Source organism: Somniosus microcephalus, chromosome 3, assembly GCF_052327205.1.
Source record: "Somniosus microcephalus isolate GS21.2 chromosome 3, FLI_Smic_1.0, whole genome shotgun sequence".
NCBI classification, from domain to species: Eukaryota; Metazoa; Chordata; class Chondrichthyes; order Squaliformes; family Somniosidae; genus Somniosus; species Somniosus microcephalus.
In genome coordinates, this window is record NC_140989.1 from 311,518,126 (window position 1) to 311,542,253 (window position 24,128).

The 24,128-nt window shown below is 44.7% G+C and overlaps 1 protein-coding gene across 6 annotated transcripts in view; it reads right to left on the reverse strand.

The window, feature by feature from the left end:
- eps15 (epidermal growth factor receptor pathway substrate 15) overlaps window positions 1-24,128 on the reverse strand; it is a 176,742-nt gene that overhangs the window by 39,112 nt on the left and 113,502 nt on the right. For 5 of the 6 annotated variants that reach the window (XM_085982913.1, XM_085982911.1, XM_085982909.1 and 2 more), the window contains 2 exons: window positions 17,308-17,469; window positions 2,413-2,610 (listed from right to left, as the gene is read on the reverse strand). In XM_085982913.1, coding sequence (XP_085839039.1) covers window positions 2,413-2,610; window positions 17,308-17,469 — 360 coding nt within the window. The remainder of the gene's footprint in view (window positions 1-2,412; window positions 2,611-17,307; window positions 17,470-24,128) is intronic. The other variant, XM_085982914.1, reaches the window with a different exon arrangement.

Below are 24,128 nucleotides of genomic sequence, written 5' to 3' on the forward strand. Positions count from 1 at the left end.
CTGATCTGACAGCTTTAGTACAAGTTTAAATCTATTAAAAAAAAATTATATACAACATTCAGAACGGATACTATTCAACATGCAGCTGCCATCTAAATAACTGAAATAACAATAAAACTGCTGTGATCATTACTAGAATATGGAAAGGTTTTGGACAACAGCTAGCATGTTTAAAACAACAGCTTAACTAGAAAGCAACACTGCAACTTTTGCTCAATATATTATTAATTTCCAATGATTCACACATCACAATACAAAACTGTCTTTATATTAGTATACAGCAATAGAAACAGAAAAGAACAATCTTTAATATATGTAAACAGGGTATAACACTAATCAATGATCTATGCAAAGGTTTAGAGTCACCAACTCACGTGATATCAAAATGCTGTTGGCCAACCTTTTTATCTAAATAACAAAAGAACTTGCATTTCTATAGCATTGTTCATATCCTTATGATGTACCAAAGCACTTTACAGCCAATGTATTACTTTTTGAAGTGTTGAGGCTGTTGTTTTGTAGGAAATGCAACATTCAAATTATGCACAGCAAGGTCCCACAAACAGCAATGAGATGAATGATCAATTAACCTGTTTCCATAGCTTTGGTTGAGAATTGGATGTTGGCCAGGACACCAACAGAAGTCCTCGCTCTTCCAAAAAAAAGCCATGGGATATTTTCTGTCCACCAAAACAGGTAGGTGGGCCTTGGCTTAGTGTCTAATCTGAAAGACAACACCCTCTGACAATGCACCCCTTAATATTGGACTGAATTATCAGTCTAAATTATGTGCTCAAGTTCTGACTGAGCGTTGAATCTTCTGACTCAAGAGGAGTGTGCTGCCAAACTGATGCTAATGTGCCGATTCCATATTTTTCACAAGTATACAAAGAAATGATGAACAAGGATGGCTCATAGGCATGTATGTAATCCTAGAATAGCTTTTGCTTTTAACTAAAATAGTTTCAGAATATGGCTAGCTATTTTCAGCAAGATGCATTGTTCCTAATCAGCATTCCATGACAACCCTGTTGCTTGGGTGCCACTCTATTCAATTTACCCAGCCTGACCCTTTGGTTATAGACCGTGAGGCTCAGAGATGTCTCCGTGTTACACTGAAGGTGACAATTATATTTGGATTGAGAAACATTCCAAGTAATTAGTAACCCTTGAATGTCTGTTGATCTAATTTAATTAGGGTATAACACGGTTATCTATTGCCTTTTATTTCACTATATCTTCAAAGGATATTGAATGATTTACCTAAGCTGGCTTTATGCCAGTAAAATCTGTTAATCTTTCCAGCCAGTAGAAAAGTTCTATGTTTAGGATTTTACCAAACAGCAGAGAAACTAGGTCAATTTTGAAACTGCATCGTGTTTCATACCGTAATAAATAAACACCTGTTTTAAAGATTATGTAAAGAGAATGTGAGTGGCATCTTTATTACATCAAGAAGAGTAGCGAAGTGGATGATTTACTGTTTTGTATAGTACACTGTTCAGTTACATGTTTTGCTTAAATCAACTGTTGATTTAGAGCCCGAGTTTCAGTCCGATAGAATGTACATTAAGTCTACTTTCCCACGAGAGGAGAATTACATGATGGCATGTGATATATTCCAGTAGCTGGTGTACAGAGTAAAGGGTACGATAGTAGAGTGATTATGTTACTGAACTAGTACTCCAGAGGCCTGGACTAATAATCCTGAGAATGGGAGTTCAAATCCCACTTTGGCAGCTTCACAATTTGAATTCTGACTCAGTTGTGTCAGTCTGCTGCAAGAATTTGTAGCGGTTCAAAAAGGTGGCCCACCACCTCCTTTTATGGGCAACTAGGTGTGGGCAATAAATGCTGCCCTTGCCAGCAACGCCCATATCTAGAGCATGATCTTTAAAAAAAAAGGCTCCTGCATCTTGCCATTGTTTACCTAGAAATTGGGCAAAAATGGTACACTCCAGATTGTAGGAGATACAAGGTCTCCTTACAGGAGTGGTCAATGATACTGAACCAATGAAAATATCTAGCACAAAAACCCAAAAATCTGACACCCAATTTGATGCAAGAACATAATAGATTAAAAGTTATAATGGGGGAAAAAGAGCAATAAAGAAACCCTACTTGTAATGACTATCTAATAATAATCAATGATTTAGATGTGAATTATGATAAGGGGACTATCCATCTTCAAAGATCACTTAATGTCAGTTCCAAAGGCTACTTATAAATACAGCAATAAAGGGTAAACTTATTGTATAAAATTATGGTGTGTATTATGACTGTATATTCTTTACACCAGCATGGCTAATATTGTAGCAAAATGAAAAGAACTTCAATATAATTGAAAATCTCCTACCTCGCTGATCCAATAAAATGATCTGATATGATGTGTGCAAGTAGTAGCCCATTTACCTGACTAATTTCCTGGTGGGATTCCTGAAGAGATTGCTGCATAGGCTCCAACTGGCCTTGGCTGGCCTCCATACGCTCTTCCAGCTCTGCTGTCTCCTGGTGCAGTCGACTCAGTTCCTCTTGTGCTTTGATGAGCTCCTCCTCACAAGACAATATCTGAGTTTCCTGATTTGATATCTCAGTCTTTAGTGATGAGATCTGAAACCAAGTAAACAATAAATAAGAACATACAGTCTAACAAATACTACAGAGACAAAGCTGGTTTGTTCATTATATGTTCACTAGCATAGACTTAAAAATAATTGTGTTTTGTATTCTCACCAATTTTCTAACCCTCTTCGTCTGAAGGGGTTGACTGCTTGCTTGCCAGGCGTCCTCCTGCACCTCACTCAAGTGGCCACTATTTACATGTCTGCTCCAACAGCCAGCTTTTGTGGGGTATCAGAGGCCTGATCCTGTCCACACATGTTGAATTGGTATCAATTGTAGTGACCTGCTGCCACCTCAACTGAGCCCAGCATGGAGTACATTATTTTAAAAAGTAATTTAAACATAAAAGGTGCACTATGAATTTTTTTTATTTTATTTGTTTGTTCATTCCTGGGATGTGGTGTTGCTGCCAAGGCTAGAATTTATTGTCCATCCCCAATTGCCCTTGAGAAGGTGGTGGTGAGCCACCTTCTTGAACCGCTGCAGTCTGTGAGGTGAAGGTAGTTCCAGGATTTTGACCCAGTGATGTTGAAGGAACGCCGATATATTTCCAAGTCAGGATGGTGTGCGACTTGAAGGGGAACTTGGAGGTGATGGTGTTCCCATGCGCCTGCTGCCCTTGTCCTTCTAGGTGGAAGAGGTTGCGGGTTTGGGAGGTGCTGTTGAAAAAGCCTTGACAAGTTGCTGCAGTGCATCTTGTAGATGGTACACACTGCAGCCACAATACGCCAGTGGTGGAGGGAGTGAATGTTTAAGGTGGTGGATGGGGTGCCGATCAAGCGGGCTGCTTTGTCCTGTATGATGTCGAGTTTTGAGTGTTGTATGTGACAGATAGAGTAGCATATGTAATTCTTAGCACAACGAGCTCAACTAGATGTGCTGAGAGGGAGTGCAGAAAGGAGCAGCAGTTCTTCATCGGAAGAACAGATGGAACTGTGATGAAATATTCCATTCATCACTGCCTGTGACGGTGGTCCGTTTCAGTGTCATTTCCCTTCCCCCAGTCCTCATTGTATTGTTTATTGGAATGTGCTGTGTGTGTAGGGCTCCGCCCATACCTGGCCCCTTTTGTAAGCTAGCTCAGTCTGGCCTCAGTCTCCAGAAGGAAGATACCTCTCTCTCTTACATGTTACTTTCTAAGTTAATAAAAGCCTTGTTTTGTTTCGCTAACATCGAGTCTCGGAATTATTGAGGCACATCAATTTTATTAACTTATTTTTCAACACTATGGATCAACTCCTGAAACCCGAACGTTTGGATTTGGATCAACATGCTCCGGACGCATCAGCACGCTTCGGACACTGGTTTGAGTGTATGGAATTCTTCCTGGACAATTCCGCAGCCGTCAAAGACGCTACGGACGCTGCGAGGATGAGACTCGGAATTCTGCGGAATTGGGTAAGCCACCGGGTTTACCCCCTCATCCAAGACGCCGATACGTACCTGGCCGCCTGCGACATCTTAAAGGCGCATTACCAGCAGCCTACGAATGAGGTGTATGCTAGGCATCTGCTCGCTACTCGCGCACAGCGACGTGGGGAATCGGTGGAGGAGTTCCTAAGCACCCTGAAAATGCTTGGCAAAGACTGCAAGTGCCGAGATGTAAAAGCCGCAGTGTACACTGACGAGCTTGTTCGCGATGCCTTTATCACAGGCCTCAGCTCCACTTACATCCGGCAAAGACTGCTGGAAAAAACGGGGTTGGACCTGAAACAGGCTGCGGACACCGCGCGATCCCTGGATGTGGCCCAGAGAAACTCGGACGCCTACTCTTCAGCCCGCACCGTCCACGCCGCCACGTGTGCACCGAGGGCGCCGCCATCTTGCCCGCCCGGCAGCCTGACACCGGCGGGGCCCCGCTCTCCCCCCAGAAGCCCTACGACAGCCGCGACGCGTCAGGGACCCAACTGCTACTTCTGCGGGCAGCCAAAACACACCAGAAACCTGTGCCCGGCGAAAGGCACCACCTGCTTTAAGTGCGGTAAGAAGGGGCACTTCGGGAAGGTGTGCAGAGGGAACCCCGCCGGAAAACCAACCGCCGGAAAACCCGCCACTGCCGCGTGTGTGCCGTGGGAGCGGCCATCTTGGACGCCATCTTGCCCGACCTCGTGGGGTCCGCCATCTTATGAGCAGACAGCGTGGACGCCATCTTGTATCGATCAGGGCCCTACAGTGGCATCGGTCACAGTGGACCAGACCAGGCCGCACCCGCTATCCAAATCAATGGTGGACATCGAGGTAAACGGGTGCCGGGTTAAATGTTTAATTGACAGTGGAAGCACGGAGAGTTTTATCCACCCTGAACTGGCACAGCAACTCTCCCTAAAGGTGGTCCCTGCTCAGGGTACCATCTCTATGGCTGATAAAACCCAGACATCGACCATTCTGGGTTACTGCACGGTACAATTGGGCGTTAACGGAACTGTATACGATAATTTTAAAGTATTAATCATGAAGAACCTATGTGCGAGCGTGATCTTGGGCCTGGATTTCCAGTGCAACCACCAAAGCATCACGCTCAAGTACGGTGGGTCCCAGCCGCCCCTCACAGTGTGCGGTCTGGCTACCCTGAAGGTAAAGCCGCCTTCGCTATTCGCGAACCTTACCCCTAACTGCCGGCCAATAGTGACCAAAAGCAGGAGGTACAGCTGGGAGGACAGGCGGTTTATCGCGACCGAGGTAGACAGGCTCCTGAAAGAGCGCATTATTGAACGCAGCAACAGCCCGTGGCACGCCCAAGTGGTAGTGGTAAGGGGTAGCGAGAAGAAACGGATGGTGATCGACTATAGTCAAACGATCAACAGGTACACCCAACTAGACGCCTACCCACTACCCCGCATATCAGAAATGGTGAACCAAATCGGCCAATACCGGGTGTTCTCCACCATCGACCTCAAGTCAGCGTACCACCAGCTCCCTATCAGACCAGAGGACCGCCCGTACACCGCCTTCGAGGCGAACGGACGCCTCTACCAATTCCTCAGAGTCCCCTTTGGGGTGACGAATGGGGTCTCGGTTTTTCAGAGGGAGATGGACCGCACGGTCGATGACCACCACTTGCAGGCAACCTTCCCCTACCTCGACAACGTCACCATCTGCGGCCACAATCAGCAGGATCACAACTCGAACCTCGAGAGGTTCCTGGAAACCGCACAAAAACTCAACCTCACCTACAACGAGGACAAGTGCGTTTTCAACACCACGCGCCTCTGCATACTAGGCAGCGTGGTGGAGAATGGGGAAATCGGACCAGACCCCGACCGATTGCGCCCCCTACGGGAGCTGCCCCTGCCCAACACTCCCAAAGCCCTGAAAAGGTGCCTGGGGTTATTTTCTTATTATTCCCAATGGGTCCCCAACTACTCCGACAAAGCCCGCCCCTTCTTGAAAGCATCCTCTTTTCCGCTCTCTGCTGAGGCCCACGCCGCCTTCAAAAGCATTAAGCAGGATATTGAGCGGGCCACGCTACAGGCAGTGGACGAGAACACTCCATTTCAAGTGGAAAGTGATGCGTCTGACTTCGCCTTGGCGGCCACCCTCAACCAGGCGGGGCGGCCCGTAGCTTTCTTCTCGAGGACCCTCCAAGGGCCCGAGATCAGACACTCCTCCGTGGAAAAGGAGGCCCAAGCCATCGTGGAGGCAGTGCGCCACTGGCGCCACTACCTAGCCGGCAAACGCTTCACCCTACTTACCGACCAGCGGTCGGTAGCGTTTATGTTCAATAATAAACAGAGGGGGAAGATTAAAAATGATAAGATTCTTAGGTGGCGGATCGAGCTCTCCACCTTCGAGTACGACATCATTTACCGGCCAGGGGCCCTTAACGAATCCCCTGACGCCCTCTCACGAGGGATGTGTGCCAGCGCCACCGGGGATCGGCTACAGACCCTCCACAACGACCTCTGCCACCCAGGGGTCACGCGGCTGTTCCACTTCATAAAGTCCCGTAACTTACCCTACTCGATTGAGGAAGTTCGGTCTCTGACCAGGAACTGCCACACTTGCGCTGAGTGCAAGCCTCGGTTCTACCGCCCAGATAGAGCCCACTTAATCAAAGCTACACGGCCCTTTGAGCGGCTCGGCTTAGATTTCAAGGGCCCCCTCCCGTCCGTCGACTGCAATGTTTACTTCCTGAACATTGTGGGCGAATACTCCCGGTTCCCATTCGCCTTACCCTGCCCAGACATGACCAGCGCCACGGTCATTAAATGCCTCAACAGCCTGTTCTGCCTGTTCGGTATGCCGAGCTACATCCATACGGATAGGGGGGGCGTCCTTCATGAGTGAAGAGCTACGCCAGTACATGCTGTCCAAGGGGATCGCCACGAGCCGTACCACCAGCTACAACCCCCGGGGTAACGGCCAAGTGGAGCGAGAGAACGGGACAGTATGGAAAGCAGTCACTCTAGCTCTAAGGACCAAGGGCCTCCCTATCTCCCGCTGGCAGGAAGTCCTCTCGGATGTGCTCCATTCTATACGGTCACTATTGTGTACGGCCACTAATGCCACGCCTCATGAACGAATGTTTGTCTTTCCCCGGAAATCCACCTCAGGCGTATCCATGCCGTCATGGCTCTCCACCCCAGGTCCGGTACTCGTGCGAAGGCATGTGAGGGGCCACAAGACGGACCCTCTCGTGGAGCCAGTACACCTACTCCACGCCAACCCCCAATACGCATATGTCCGGCACGCCGACGGAAGGGAGGACACCGTGTCCATAAAAGACGTCGCCCCAGCCGGCATTGACAACAACCACGGCAATAGCAGCAACAACGATCACAGCAACTCTTACCCACCCACTACTCTTTCATCACCCCCGGAAGAACATCGACCAACGGCACCCCCACCAACTACCCCTTCAACAACCCTGGCGGCACCCCCGGCAGAGACCCAGGAGACTACCGGGGACATCCAGCCGACACCCGCGGCACCACAACAGCCACGTCGGTCGCAGAGGACTATCAAACCCCCGAACAGACTAAATCTATAGAAGGGGTGAATGTGATGAAATATTCCATTCATCACTGCCTGTGACTGTGGTCGGTTTCAGTGTAATTTCCCTTTCCCCCAGTCCTCATTGTATTGTTTATTGGAATGTGCTGTGTGTGTAGGGCTCCGCCCATACCTGGCCCCTTTTGTAAGCTAGCTCAGTCTGGCCTCAGTCTCCAGAAGGAAGATACCTCTCTCTCTTACGTGTTGCTTTCTAAGTTAATAAAAGCCTTGTTTTGTTTCGCTAACATCGAGTCTCGGAATTATTGAGGCACATCAGGAACATAAGGAACAGGAGCAGCCCATTCATCCCCTTGAGAATGCTGAATTAGACTAATCTGTACCTCAACTCCATTTACCCGCTGTTTCTCCATATTACTTGATACCCTTAACTAACAAAAATCTATCGATCTCAGTCTTGAAATTTTCAATTGCCTCAGCATCCAGCCTTTTGGGGGAAGAGGGAAATATATATTTTAACTAAACCAAACAAAAAGTTGACAAATTATTGTATAATAACATTACTTTCTCAACAAGGTCATCGTGCTGAAATAAAATATTGTAACCAGTCTGCACAGAACAGCATGATCATACACAAACTTGTTAATGCAGCAAATACTTTAAAACTAGCATTAAATTCTCAATACTGTACTTGAAGCAAATTTTAAAAACAGGTAAGATCTTTTTGTTCAATTACAGTAGCTGTTCTTCCACACTGATCATTAACAGTCATTTAGCAGATGCAACAATTGAGAGTGTATCAAGTCATAACTCCCATGATAATTTTTCTTTCAGTTCAAAATTGGCTTCCTGGTCAGCTTTTGATGATTTATGAGTTGATCATTTGTTAAATATACTAACCGGTACCAAAAAAAAAATTTACTATTAGAACCTAGTATATCTCACCAGATTGCTCTATCCAACCAAAACGTATTATTCATAGCTACAAAAACTATATTTTGGGCCTAGGAGAAATGATCAGTCTTTCCTTGAATGAACAGGGAATAGCCAATTAAAGAACGTGAGCTAATCTTGACAAAGCATTTGAGAGGTGTGGTAAACCACTGTAGTTCACTGTGTTCACTTGTTGTTGTTGTTGTTCACTCTTGTTTAACTGTTATGTCTGACTATGCCTCAGCTGACTCCGCCCTCGGCTACCGAGTATAAGGACGGCCGCATGGCAGCCCCAGGCATTCGGTCATCCACTAGAGGCATAGTCCTGATCTGTCTGAAGTGCAATTCAGTAGTTAATAAAAGCCTGTCGTTCTGAACTGTGCTCAGCCTCTCATTAGAATTGATAGCGCATCAATTTTATTAACTACTGAAAAAAAAAAAAATAATAATAATAATAATAATAACGATGCTGCAGATACTTAAGATCAAGTGCCTGGAACTCGACCCGCAAGAACCGGACTCGACTGCTAAGTTCTCACACTGGCTGAACTGTTTTGAGTCCTTTCTGGCTGCATCCGGCGAGACCGTCGCCGCCGATGCCGACAAGCTCAGGGTGCTGAATTCTGAAGTAAACCACCGAGCTTTTGCCCTTATCCGGGATGCTACGAGCTACCAGGGGGCTATCGACATTTTGAAGGAGCAATACGCACGCCCGGTCAACTATGTTTACGCAAGACATCTCCTGGGATCCCGCAAACAACAGCCCGAGGAACCCACAGAAGCATACATACGGGCGCTGAAGGAACTCGGCCGAGCCTGCGAATGCAAGCAAGTATCAGCCACGGAACATACGGAGGAGCTCATCCGTGACGCCCTCGTTGCGGGCCTCAGGTCCACTCACACACGGCAGCGACTGCTGGAAAGTAGCAAGCTCGACCTGAAGGCGGCGATTTCACTCACCCTTTCGTTGGACGTAGCCCACCGGAACATGGAGGCCTACTCCCCGGACCGCGCGGCCGCCTCATGGATGCCGCAGCCGCCGCCATCTTGGGACGCGGCGCCGCCACGGGCCCCGGCCTCAACTGCTGCAGCGATGTCCCGCCCGAGCCAGAAATGTTATTTCTGTGGCCAAACCAAACACCCCAGGGCGCGCTGCCCGGCGAAAAACGCGGTCTGCTCTGCCTGCGGTAAGAAGGGACACTACGCTGGCGTCTGCAGAAGTCAGAAGACCCCTACCTCCAGCAGCGCCGCGTGCGATTCATGGGAGCGGCCATCTTGCCTTCCTCCAGCCTCGTGGGGATCGGGATCGTCATGGGCGCCGCCATTTTGTCCTTCTCCGACGCCGCCATTTTGCCAACGGGCCCCCGACTCACCCACCGCCGCCTCACCGGGGTTCTGCAGCGACGCTCCAGACTCCACAGCGGCCTCCATTACGCTGGATCAATCCAGACCCCATCAGCTAGCCAGGTCCACGATGGACATCCAGGTAAATGGCCGCGCCACAACTTGCCTTTTTGATTCCGGGAGCACGGAGAGCTTCATACACCCTGATACGGTACGGCATTATTCCCTCTCGGTCTGGCATCATTAAAAACACCTCAATTGTCTCATCATCCTCGTGTCCCCTGCTGGACCTGAATACTTCCGTTCACATGGAACAGCTTGCCCACTATAATTTTTTATGTTCTGAATGATATACATACTTCTTACTCTCTGTAAAACTTGCTGCATTTTCTGTGCAGCCTGCCTTTTTGACACACATCATATTACTTCACCGGAGTAAAACGATCATTCTGCTAACACCTTTATTAAAATGATGAGTAGAAGAGCAGACACACAGGGTTCAGATACTCAAATCTTAAAAAGTGGGAGGACAGGATGATAAAGTTGTTGTTAAAAAAAGCCATGCAAAAACCTTTAAATGGGCATATATTAAAATTAGCTATTTATAATGCAATACAGAAACACTGAAGATTTCCCGGTTTACTTTGAATTAAATCCATCATATTTTATTATCTTAGCAATATTGTTTTCTTCTCATGATACTGTTGCCTTTTTTTGGACGGGGGGGGGGGGGGTGAAGAAAGGGACATGTCCTCAATTAACTTTGGTGGATACGTTACATTCTAAAAAAAAAACTGCTACAATACTCAACAGGAAGAACTAATTTTCTTGCAGCTACTGGCATATTCTATTCACTATGAAAGTACATGAAATCCAAAATTTGCCTGGTAGTATTTCGCCTCCTCCCCCGCAGCCCCGGTAACCTGCGTACAATTCCATGACAGCTCTCCTCGTGTTTTCCTACTATTGAACAATAAGGGTGCTCCCTGAAGATTACCTTCAATTGTCATTCTATTTTCGTTTCCGGACTGTGCCGCACAATCACTGATCAAAACAGATAACCACTACTATCATTTACATTTTTGCAACAAGAATCTGTAGTCTCATAGCCTCCCCCCCACCACAGTAGCAGCTGTGAAGTGCTAGATTGTATAAATGCAGAGATTAGGCAAGCATGTTGCAAAGGCAAAGTGGTTTTAATGTGGGATTTTTACTTTCATATAGATTAGGATAAGCAGACTTGCACCTGTCAGAAAGATAGTAAATTTCTTGAGTGTGTCCGGGCTAGTTTTCTACAACAATATGTCCCAGAGGCAACAAGGGGGCATGCCATATTAGATTTAGTAACGAGTACTGAGACAGATTTAGTCAACAGCCTAACTGTGCGTGAACATTTATCCAATAGCGATCATAACATGATCGAGTTCAATGTAGCATTTGAAAGTGAGAAACGCTAACAGCTACTAAGATTCTAGATTTAGGTAAGGCTGACTTCAATGGGATGAGACAGAGGCTGTCTACAGTAAACTGGACAAATCAGTTAATGGGTAAAATGACAAAAGATCAGTGGGAGATGTTCAAAAAACAATTCAAGGTGATACAGAACCAGCTTATACCAGAGGGGCAAGAACTCTACTTACCAAAGAAACCCAGCCATGGACGACTAGAGGTAAGAGGCAGCACAAAACTGAAGAAAAAGTATACAAAAATGCAACAAATAGCACAGATCCTGGCGAATGGGAATGATACAAAGAACAGCAAAGCAGTAAGAGCTACAAAAAGGGAGTATGAAAAGAAACTTGCAAGGGATATCAAAATCAACACAAAGAATTGTTACAATATTAGGAAAAAAGAGGTAGTCAGGAGCAATGCTGGCCCTTTAAAAACTGAAAGCAGTGATATTGTCAATCATAATAAAGAAATGGCAGACATGTTAAATAATTACTTTGCATCAATATTTACAGTAGAGGAAGAGCATGCCAGAAATCCCAAGGAAACCAATATTGAATCAGGGACAGGGACTCAATAAAATTAATGCAAGTAAAATAACAGTAATGAAGAATATAATGGCACTAAGGAGAGACAAATCCCCAGGACCTGATGGTTTCCATCCCAGGGTTTTAAAGGAAGTAGGTGAGCATATTGCAGATGCCCTAACTATAATCTTCTAAAGTTCTCTCGATTCAGGAACCGTTCCTTTCGATTGGAAAATTGCACATGTCACTGCGCTATTTAAGAATGGCAAGAGAGGGAAACCAGGGAATTATAGACCAGTTAGCCTAACATCTGTTGTTGGGAAATTGCTGGAGTCTATAATTAAGGATGGGGTGACTGAACACCGTGAAAATTTTCAGTTGATCAGAGAGAGCCAGCATGGATTTGTGAAAGGTAGGTCATACCTGACAAACCTGACTGAAGTTTTTGAGGAGGTGACTAAAGTAGTGGACAGGGGAACGTCTATGGATCTTATTTATATGAACTTCCAGAAGGCATCTGATAAAGTTCCACATAAGAGACTGTTAATTAAGGTAGAAGCCCACAGAATTAAGGGCAAATTATTGACCTGGTTAGGAAATTGGCTGAGCGGCAGGAGACAGACAGTATGGATAATGGGTTGGTACTCAAATTGGCAGGATGTGACTAGTAGTGTCCCACAGGAATTTGTGTTGGGGCCTCAACTATTCACAGTATTTATTAACGACTTAGATGATGGCATAGAAAGCCATATATCCAAATTTGCCGATGACACAAAGATAGGTGGCATTGTAGGCACTGTAGATGAAAGCATAAAATTACAAAAGGATAGCGACAGATTAAGTGAATGAGAAAAACTGTGGCAAATGGATTTCAATGTAAGCAAATGTGAGGTTATCCTCACTTTGGACCTAAAAAGGATAGAACAAGGTACTTTCTAAATAGTGAAAAGCTAAAAACAGTGGAGATCCAAAGAGACTTGGGGTTCCAGGTACATACATCATTAAAATGTCATGAACAGGTGCAGAAAATAATCAAAAAGGCTAATGGAATGCTGGCCTTTATACCTAGAGGACTAGAATACAAGGGGGTAGAAGTTATGTTGCAGGGTTTATGGTTAGTCCACACCTGGAGTACTGTGAGCAGTTCTGGGCACCACACCGTAGGAAGGATATATTGGCCTTGGAGGGAGTGCAGCTAGGTTTACCAGAATGATACCCGGACTTCAAGGGTTAAGTTAAAAGGAGAGATTACACAAATTAGGGTTGTATTCTCTGGAATTTAGAAGGTTAAGGGGTGATCTGATCGAAGTTTTCAAGATATTAAGGGGAACAGATAGGGTATATAGAGAAATTATTTCCGCTGGTTGGGGATTCTAGGACTGGGGTCATAGTCTAAAAATTAGAGCCAGACTTTTCAGGAGTGAAATTAGGAAACACTTCTGCACACAAAGGGTGGTAGAAGTTTGAAATTCTCTTCTGCAAGTGGCAATTGATGTTAGAACAATTTTTAATTTTGATAGCTTTTTGCTAACCAAAGCTATTAAGGGATATAGGCCAAAGGCAGGTATATGGAGTTAGGTTGCAGATCGGCCATGATCTCACTGAATGGCGGAACAGGCTCGAGGGGCTAAATGGCCTACCCCTGTTCCTATGACTCCTCCTCTTCCTGTGAGGAAGTGTCTGTCTGCTGCTTGGCATTATTCCCCAAATTTGAAAACCACAATAAGCAATAGCGTTTTCTGTGGCACAGCCGATTTGTACACTTATCCACTGAGTCACTAAGTCACTTGACTGTGCTCATTCTTAAATCACTACTTGGTACAGAACAGAATTAATTTAGGAAATCTGTCCCGTCTTATCTTATGATTAAATAAAAGCATACCAGTTTTGGGTAAATGAACGACAAATGGAAAATAATATCAGAATCCTGTAATTGTTAAATTTGCGAAATCTTGCAAATGTAGCGGTCGCCTTAAATTAGAATGGAATTTGCGAAAGAAGCAGTTTAGTAGATCACTGATTCCGACTGTCATGAAACCAGTCTCAATCCAGTAAATCCAATCAGACAATCTTGGCCTTTCAACTGCACCATGCAAAGCATTCAACTGCATTTGTCTAATTTTCACTGTTAAAATTTCTAATTTAAAGATTACCATGCCAACAAAGCTAGTGTCGGAAACTTACATTTTAAAATTAAAATATCTAAAGAAATTACTTCTATATATTAACAAGAGTCTGATTAGAAAAGTATTCAATTTGATGATTCATCAGTGTTCATACAGACAGCACAAAAGAATGCACTTAGACATACAGGAAACTTTGGTTTATCCGGAGGTTGTATGTCCGGAAACCTCGATCTACCGGCAGAAATCAGGAGCCGTTTTGTTAGGTTTTTCTTCTCGTGGCTTTTTTTTTTCCAACAGTCAGGCTCTGGAAAGTCTCTCTGAAGCTGTTGCTAAGCTACAGAGACGCTTCCAAGGTACGGGCCGACTGTTTAGAAGCTGTTGCTAAGCAACAGCGTTTGTTGTCAGATATGGAGATGAAAACCTCCGTATGCTTCAACATTAACGCTGGTATGTCCGGCAGTTTTGATAGATCGGCAACAGCTCGGTCCCGTCGGTGCCGGATATAACAAAGTTTCCTGTACAATATTTAAAAGAATAATCTACATGAATCTCTCCCTATTAACATCTCTATGACTGTATCCAAAGTTTATGTAATCAGCAATAGCAGGATTTATATACTAGCACCTTCAACGCAGAAAGTTATCCCAAGGCGCTTCACAGAGGTGTAATTAGACAAAAATGGGTGCCACAATGCAGAATTGGAAGATGTCAAAGAGGTGAGTTTAAGGAGGGTCTTAAAAAGATGAGAGGGGAGAGGTTTAGGGAGGGAATTCCCAAGTATGGTGCCTAGGTGCCCAAAAGCATGGCCACCAATGGTAGGGTGAAGGGTGGGGGCATTCAAGAGGCCAAAGTCAGAAGAATGGAGCATTCTGGAGAGGGTTGTGGGGCTGGGGGAGGTTACAGTTAGAGGGGAAAACCCGTGATGGGATTTAAACACGAGGATAAGAATTTGAAATTGGAGACACTGAAGGACTAGGAGCCAATGTAGGTCAGCAAGAATAGGAATGATAGGTGAGCATGACTTGGTGTGGGATGAGTTTTGGACGAGCTGAATTTTACACAGCATGAAGGCTTACCAGGAGAGGCATTGGAATGGTCAAGTATGGTGGTTAAAAGGCATAAATGAGAGTTTCAGCAGCATATAAGCTAATAAGGCAGAGACGGATGAAGTTAGAGGTGGAAATAGCCAGTTTTTGTGATGGAGAGGATAGCTCATCTCAGGGTTCAATAGGATGCCGAGGGTGCAAACAGTTTGCTTCAACCTGGGTTTGAGCATCCATGTAAAATGTATTTCTGGGTACTGGGTGCAGCACTCTTACCCTTTGGGATCAGAGTTCTGATAGGATGAAAGTCCCCTCTCTCTGATGGCAGTTAGTATCCTGTATAAAATGATTTTGGACAATGTCAATTCATGTTCTATTGGGTAGAATCCACAGCATAAAACTGTTCGATAATTTAGTATTAAATTGCCAATGTTGTCCAGAAAGGAAGTAAGGAAAGCTCGTGTAGGAAATGAAGGTGTCAAAAAATGGTGCACTAGTTGTTCTTCTGAGCAGAGGCACATTATTGAGACACAGTGGAGGGAGCTTTACCCAGCAGCTGGTTGTGCTATTGCTAACTTGGGAGTGCTCAATGAGACACTGGATGCCCAAAATGGAGAAGCGTTCTGCACCAGAGCACCAACTCTTACATTAATGAGCGCAAATATTTAGCAAAAAGTAGTATATTTCAGACATAATGGTCCATTCATGAATAGAGAACTTTGCAGGAAGTTGTTATGGCAGCACATTGTTACGGCTTTCAAATACAGCATTAAAGGCACATGGATTTGTAGCGTAGTGATGTTAGTTAAATCCACTCTTCATTTCTGGGATTTAATTTGAAATCCGTAAGAGCATAGGAACAGGAGTAGGCCATTCAACCCCTCAAGCCTGTTCTGCCATTCAATTAGATCATTGCTGATCTGTATCTTAACTCCATCTACCCACCTTGGTTCCATAACCCTTAATACCCTTGCCTAACAAAAATCTATCACTCAGTTTTGAAATTTTCAATTGACCTAGCCTCAACAGCTTTAAAGGGGGAAAGAGTTCTGGATTCCCATTACCGTGTGTGTGAAGAAGTTGTCTTGAATTGTTTTGCACAATGTTCATTGTTACTGCTAAGAGTCTTTCAGCTACATCATTAGCACTTAAAGTACGGTTAAAGTTGCAGAACCCTAAACACTTTGCAGAATTATCTTTTTTCACATACACACAGCAAACTAACAAAACTATTTCAGCCTGATATAGTGTAAGTATTCAAATAGCTGAAATAACAACAGAAAACACTGGAAAAACTCAGCAGGCCAGGCAACATCCGTGGAGAGAGAAACAGAGTCAAGGTTTCGGGTCGAAACCCTTCTACAGAACTGAGAAAAAAAGGCAGGAAATGAAAAGATTAAAAGGCAGTTTGGGGGCTGGGAAATGAGGGAGGGGGTGAAAGAAGAGACATTAAGAGATATTCAAGGTGAGACGAGATAGTAATAGGACCGGTAAAGAAACAGACAATGGCTCTAGATGAAGTGTGAAATGCGCCGGCAGAGTGAGAGACAGCTGCCGTGTGGGGGAGAGAGAGAAACAAGGAAAAGGCACAAACCAAAAGTGTGGATAAAAAATATAAAAATATATAATAGGGGCTGAGGTTATGATCTGAAATTGTTGAACTCGATATTGAGTCCGGAAGGCTGCAGAGTGCCTAATCGGAAGATGAGGAAAATAGCTGACCTCCGTTCTTTGCCTCTGAGTTCCGAAAAACAATCTGTATCCATGGGGGTCAAAAAGCAGAGATTGACAACAAGAGCACAAGATCTGTGCCTTTCTAAAATTCATATGCCTATCACAATTTGAGTATGCTTTTTGTGGATGACATGAAGATAGTTTAAATTTCAATTGTCCCCTTTCAAAAAAGTTTTTTTTTCCTCTTTAGGTTCCCTTGTGAGCCACACAACACTGGCCAAGCAACCCACTCGTCCAAGCATCTGTCAACTGCACTCTTGATTTGAGGTTTTTATTGCAGTCACTTGCCATTACAATTCACCTCTCTTTGATTGAAGAGACTTCACTTCCAGTCAGCACCTCCTTGTGACAATGTGTAGGAGTGAAAATTAGGCTGCACTGCCTGGATGCAAATTGTAAATGTCAAGATTTCTCAGCTTTTGCTTAGCAGCTAGAAAATAATTGTGACAATTATGTAGTGATGTGGCTTTAAGTAGCCCTAAAATCTGAAGTTGAATGAACTCCATAACAAGCAATGGCAACACATCAGCGTACTGATCAATCATTCACATAATTATGCTCACAGCAACTAGGACCTACCAACTGTGTCTCTTCAGTACATTTATGCCTGATGTCATTAAGCTGCTCCTCCAGTTTATTCTTCTGTTGATCCAAGCCACTGAGCACTTCCTGTACCCCTTGTCTCTGCTCTTGCAACTTCTGGAGGTTTGTGTTCTCTTTATCAACTTCATCCTGGAGATCCTGAGGACAAAACATTCGCATAGTATAAACACACATTTTATCAACAACAAAAAAGTTTTAAAAATATACATGTTTAATGTAAATGACTATTGTAATCTCCACAACAGAAATTGAATTTCACTACAGGTAGACTACCCTTTATCCGGACTTCCGAAAACCGAAACCCTCTAAAAACCGAAGGTTTTTTCGGTCAGCGTAAGTCCAGCGTAAGTCGTGCGCACGACCCCCCGCCGGCCCCGACCCCCGCCGACTTACGCTGAGCGTCAGCGTAAGTCGTGCGCACGACCCCCCGCAGACCCCGACCGTAAGTCGGTGGGGGTCGGGGCCGGCGGGGGTCCACGTGGGGGTCGGCGGGGGGTCGTGCGCACGACCCCCCCGCGGACCCCTGCCGACCCACCTTCCGAAATCCGAAATTCTCCGAAAACCGAAACACGGCTGGTCCCGAGGTTTTCGGATAAAGGATAGTCTACTTGTACCTAGAACAGTTTTGTGAAAACCTAAGGTATGATACAACTTTGGGCTGAATGGCCTCCTTTTGTGCTGTACGATTCGATGATACAACTTCAGAAATAACATTTTTCCAGCAGGTTTCAACATCCGATTGAATTCTGTGAACTGCTGCCAGCATATTTATATTATATACATAAATAAATCTACAGTCCTATTTAATTGAATAAAGTACATGCTATTTCATTTTCATTTACTGCCTATTAATCTGAGTTAATTGAACAGTCTGTTATTCTGCTCACAGGTCTGTCATATTATAAATATGATGCAGTATCAAATTCTACTGAATATTGACGCTGGAACTGCCACCTCCAGCACAATGCCACCACCAAACATATCTTCCCCTCCCCTTTCAGCATTCTGAAGGTACCATTCCCTCCATGATACTCTGGTCCACTCTTCAATCACCCGCAACACCCACTCCCCTTCCCACGGCACCTTTCTGTGCAAGCGCAGGAGATGCAACACTTGCCTTTTCACCTCCTCCCTTCCACCATGCATGGCCCCAAACATTCCTTCCATGAGAAACAGCGATTTACTTGTACTTCTTTCAATTTAGTACAGGAAACTTTCTGGTATCCGGCACTGACGGGACCGAGCTGGTGCTGGAGAAACCAGCGCTAATGTTCAAACATACGGAGCTTCTGAGCTCCATATCTAGCAACAAGCCCCGTTGCTTAGCAACAGCTTCAAAACAGTCGGCGCAGCTTGCAAGCATCTCTGTAGCTAAGCAACAGCTTCAGCTAGACGCTTGCAGAGCCAGGAATGGAGAAAAAAAGCAACGAATAGTAAAAAAAAGTTATCTGAACCGACTCCTGAATTTTGCCGGTGGATATAGCATTCCGGAGATTTAACCTCCGTTTAAATGAAAGTTTCCTGTATAAATCAAAATCAAATCAAATCAACTTTTATTGTCATTGTTAGTGCACAAGTGCAGTACAATGAAATGTAGGCTTGCGGCTCCCGAGAGTGTACATTTGGATTAAGACATTTAAACATTCAACATACATTTGGCTTGTAGTATATTAACATAAACATAAACATAATAAAATGCATTGGCAGATGTGCAGACTTTAGAGTTTATTTGTGGAGTTCAGTAGGATGACAGCCCTGGGAAAGAAGCGGTTCCTAAATCTGGTCGTACGGGTGCGAATGCATCTGTAGCGTCTCCCAGATGGCAGGAGGGCGAACAGACTGCGGCTGGGGTGGGTAGGGTCTTTGATGATGGACCGTGACCTCCGTAGACAGCGTTTCTGGTATATGTGCTCCATGGTTGGTAGCCGGGTGCCGGTAATGCGTTGGGCAGTTTTGACTACCCGCTGCAGGGCTTTCCGGTCATAGTAGCTACAGCTGCCATACCATACTGTGATAGTGTTTGTCAGGATGCTCTCTATAGTGCAGCGGTAAAAGTTAGAGAGGATCAGGGGTGACAGATTACATCCCTTCAGCCTCCTTAGGAAATATAGGCGCTGCTGGGCCTTCTTCACCAGAGAGGAGGTATTGAGGGACCAGGAGAGGTCTTCCGTGATGTGGACTCCGAGGAACTTAAAGCTGTCCACCCTTTCCACCACAGCCCCATTGATGTGGATGGGGGTGTGACTTCCGCCTTTGGACTTCCTGAAGTCCACAATGATTTCTTTGGTTTTCTTGATGTTAAGGGCCAGGTTGTTATCGGCGCACCACTTCACGAGATGCTGGACCTCCTCCCTGTAGGCAGACTCATCGTTGTTGGTGATCTGGCCTACTACCGTGGTGTCATCCGCAAACTTGATGATGGTGTTGGAACCATTAACAGCCATACAGTCGTGGGTGAAGAGGGAGTAGAGGAGGGGGCTCAGCACACATCCTTGTGGGGCCCTCGTGTTCAGGGTCGGGGGGGGGGGGGCGGGGGGGGGAGATGTGGTTACCTAATTTGACAGACTGGGGCCTGTTTGTTAGGAAGTCCAGGGTCCAGTTGCAGAGGGAAGTGTTCAGGCCAAGAGTTTGGAGGCCAGCTTGTATACTGTATTCGTTGCTCACAATGCGGTCTCTTCTACATTGGGGAGACCAAACGCAGGTTGGGTGAACACCTCTGTTCAGTCTACAAGTGTGACCCCAAGCTTCCAGTCGCCTGTCACTTTAATTCTCCGTCCCACTCTGACCTCAGCCTCCTGCACTGCTCTACTGAAGCTCAATTAGGCACTTTACAGCTTTCCAGACTCAACAGAGTTCAACATTTCAGATCTTAACCACTGCTCCCATTTTTTCCAGACAGCAGGTGCTGGTAATGATTCTGCTGTTGCTATTTACAGCTCCTCTGGACCCATCTTTCGTTTCTTTACTTGTTCCATTACTACTCGCTTTTGCCTTGCACCATCATTCCTTTTGTCATTTAATCACTCCTGCTCTCCACCATATCACAGACCTTCCCTTTTGTTCTTTCCTCTCCTCCCCTCCCCCCTTTCCCTGCATCTGTACTTGCTTAAAACCAGTCTCATCTCTAAATTTCCGCATAGGTGTTAGGTGGACAGCACACCAGATCAATGGGTTAGACAACAACCACCACCACTTTTATAGCGCCTTTAACGTAGTAAAACATCCCAAGGTGCTTCATAGGAGCATTATCAAACTAGTCAATAATGTATAAAGTTGGTCGCTATGGCACTGAAATCATGACAAGGTCTGTTTTTGACCAATGATTGATACTACAGCTATGACACAGAGTCTCTCAAGGAGAAATTAGGGCAGATGACCAAATGCTTGGTTAAAGAGGTAGGTTTTAAGGAGCATCTTAAAAGGAGGAAAGAGAGGTGGAGAGGTTTAGGGAGCGAATTTCAGAGCTTAGGGCCTTCGCAGCTGAAGGCACGGCCACCAATGGTTGAGTAATTAAAATCAGGGATGCTCAAAAGGCCAGAATTAGAGGAGCACAGATATCTTGGAGGGTTTTAGGGATGGAGGTGATTACAGAGATAGGATGGGGCGAGGCCATGGAGGGATTTGAAAACAAGGATGAGAATTTTAAAATCGAGGCGTTGCTTAACCAGGAGCCAATGTAGGTCAGTGAGCACAGGGTTGATGGGTGAACGGGACTTAGTGTGAGTTAGGACACGGGCAGCAGAGTTTTGGATGACCTCAAGTTTACGCAGGATAGAACGTGGGAGGCCAGCCAGGAATGCGTTGGAATAGTCAAGTCTAGACGTAACAAAGGCATGGATGAGGGTTTCAACAGCAAATGAGCCGAGGCAGGGGCGGAGTCAGGTGATGTTATGGAGGTGGAAACAGGCGGTCTTGGTTATGGCGCGGATATGTGGTCAGAAGCTCATTTCAGGGTCAATAATCCAATTATTCATAAAGAAGGATACAAGAATATTCCACATTTGTCCCTATATAATCTATTAGTTCAGTTAATTATCTTTTACCTCTGCCAATTAAAGCTCATTCAAAAAGTCTTTTTATGAATAAAGCTTTTAGATAAAAACAGATTGCTATTACTGACCAGTATAATTTTTTTCATACATACACATTAAAATAGTCCTTCACACTACTTCTTTAAGCCTAGGAACAACATTATTTACATGAAAGGCAATAGTGTTTGGATATTACTTGAAGCTTGCCTGTCATGAATAATCCTCAATAGCTTCAAATTTCTACAATAGAACACAAAAATAAATAAGTCTTATATGTTACAGATACTCAAAGAATGGCATTCTTGCAGTTTGGTAAATATTTTTCCACAGTAAATATTTTCTAAAATGGGAGCTGCCTCTATCATCCAATCTTCTATATTATATAGACAGAGAAATGCATTTTGGTTTATGAATAATACATTTACACAAAAGCTACAGTATAATTTTGAAGTGGTGTTTCAGAATTTGATAAACCAATACACTTCAGCCTAGTATTAATGATTCATAATCCATATAATGGTACAATATAGCATCCAAATGAATGAAAAGTTTCAGTAGCATTACAAAAAAAAGTCTACAATATTTAATGCGATGCTAAAACATGTTACTTGCAAAATCTCCTTAATGATAAGAAAACTGATCTCTATTAATTCCTTGTTAAAATATTATAAAGTATTTGGAACAAACTACTGACATAGAGGCTCCTAATTAGGAAGGGAATGGAGACTTGGCTTGGACAGAAATCTTACGTAAGCCACCATTGCAGAAAATAAAAAGACTTCAACTGGGCAGGCCAAGTGGGCTTCGTCTATTCCATCACATACCAATCCCTGACTAAGAAGGCAGACAATCTGCTCCCAAACTTAGACTGGTAGGTGAACACCTGGGAATCCCTGGCCCAAGACCAGTCAAAGTGGAGGAGAAGCATCTGGGAAGGCGCCAAACACCTCGAGTCTCTTCGCCGGAAGCAAGCGGAAGCCAAGCGCAAACAGCAGAAAGAGCGCACGTCAACCCAAGCACCCCACCCACCCGTCCCTTCAACCACCGTCTGCCCCACCTGTGACAGAGACTTTAGGTCCCGCATTGGACTCATCAGTCACCTGAGAACTCATTTTTAGTGTAGAAGCAAGTCATCCTCGGTTCTGAGGGGCTGCCTAAGAGAGAGAGAGGTAGGTGAACAGTAATTTTTCATTCTTTTTCCCCCATCTTGTACAGTAGTTCTGGTTTCTGTTTAAATCTTCCCCAATGATGTGGCGGAGACTTAGAACTCATTGTGTGTGAAATTGCTGCTCCAACATATGGCACAGCATATTAATATGCCAACCACACCGACTCCAGGCTGCCCTCCTCATTCATTCTTCTCACAAACTGCAATTTTATTAAACTATTTTCAGCTCGTGTTATAAGCAACTACATCGTCACACAGGAAAAGCCAGAAATTAAATTTATAATGGAAAGTGGCCTAGTATTAGCCTTGGTACAATGATGGCACTCTTGCCTCTGCAGGCACTAGTGTCTTCATGAGTTTATTTACAGTGTGACAAGTTTACTTAGGCAGTTTTCATTATAAAAAGTTGATGGTTAGTGTGGACATATGCAAGGTTTTTAGTATATTAGTAGTCAATCTCACAGGCGATGCAGAGTGAAAACCAAGTGAAATGAGGTTAATAGGCATGGAATAACTGGACCAAGGAAACAGGTATAATTCAGTCCCCATTTACATGACATACATTCTATCCTTGTTTTTATATTTCAGCAAAATTTACAGCAATTTGAGAATCAAAGTACTGTAGTACATTTGGTTAGAGAAGACTCCAAAAGAGAGCCCAAAAAAAGTATTATTCCCTGTCAAAACTCTCAGGACAAGGACAGGGCATGCAAATGCTTCAAGTCTCCCAAGAACAAGAGCTGCTGATATGCAGTCAACAGCAAGTCGAAATCCTGCTGCTACGTCACCCTGGAGAGGATCCACGCAGTTAAGTGTAGCCACTGATATACAGCCAATGAGCCCTGATCCTGATCCCACTGTGCACCACCCGAGACAAAATACAAGAATTAAGAGTCCCTAGTACACGACCAACAGGGAAATCAAGGTGGAAGAACAACAAAATGGATCGACAGGGTCCGTCATGAGAGGGTGGAGTAACATTGCTTCAGTCCTCAATGAAGGCCTGGATGTTACTAACCTGCGCATCCTTCATGTAGCTCTGGAGCAGCCAGACTACTGTGAATTAAATTCTTGATTTAAGTAGATTTAAGCAGAACTACTGTACGAAGCAGCTAGACTACCAGAAGCCTTCAACTAACACCTGCTTGTGTCTGTCCAACTGACCACCTGTCCTCAACCTCTTCATCTCTCTTCCCCATCTCTCCCACTCACCCCGTGCTATTCTTTCCCCCATTCAAGTCAGCGGTCTCTTCCTCTTCCCCACTCTCCCTTCCACCCCACCTTTCTCCCTCCTTCTTCTCTTACCTGACCATCCATGTACATGGATGCCTGACTAAAACAGCTTTTTAAAAAAAAACTTCTGCAGCACAACTTGGGGGACAGTACCTACTTTAAGAGCGTACTACACACAGTGAATTATTAGTCTATTAAAAAGTTACTGCTTAAAAGTCAGTACTTTTACAACAGACAACCCTCGACAAACCCTCCCCAAAACCATACAAAATTGTTACAGGTGGTCAAGAAATCATCCAAGTGTCAGGAGAAATAAGGAGAAAGTCACAGTAAATAGATTTTTCAAATATTCTGCCCTAATACTG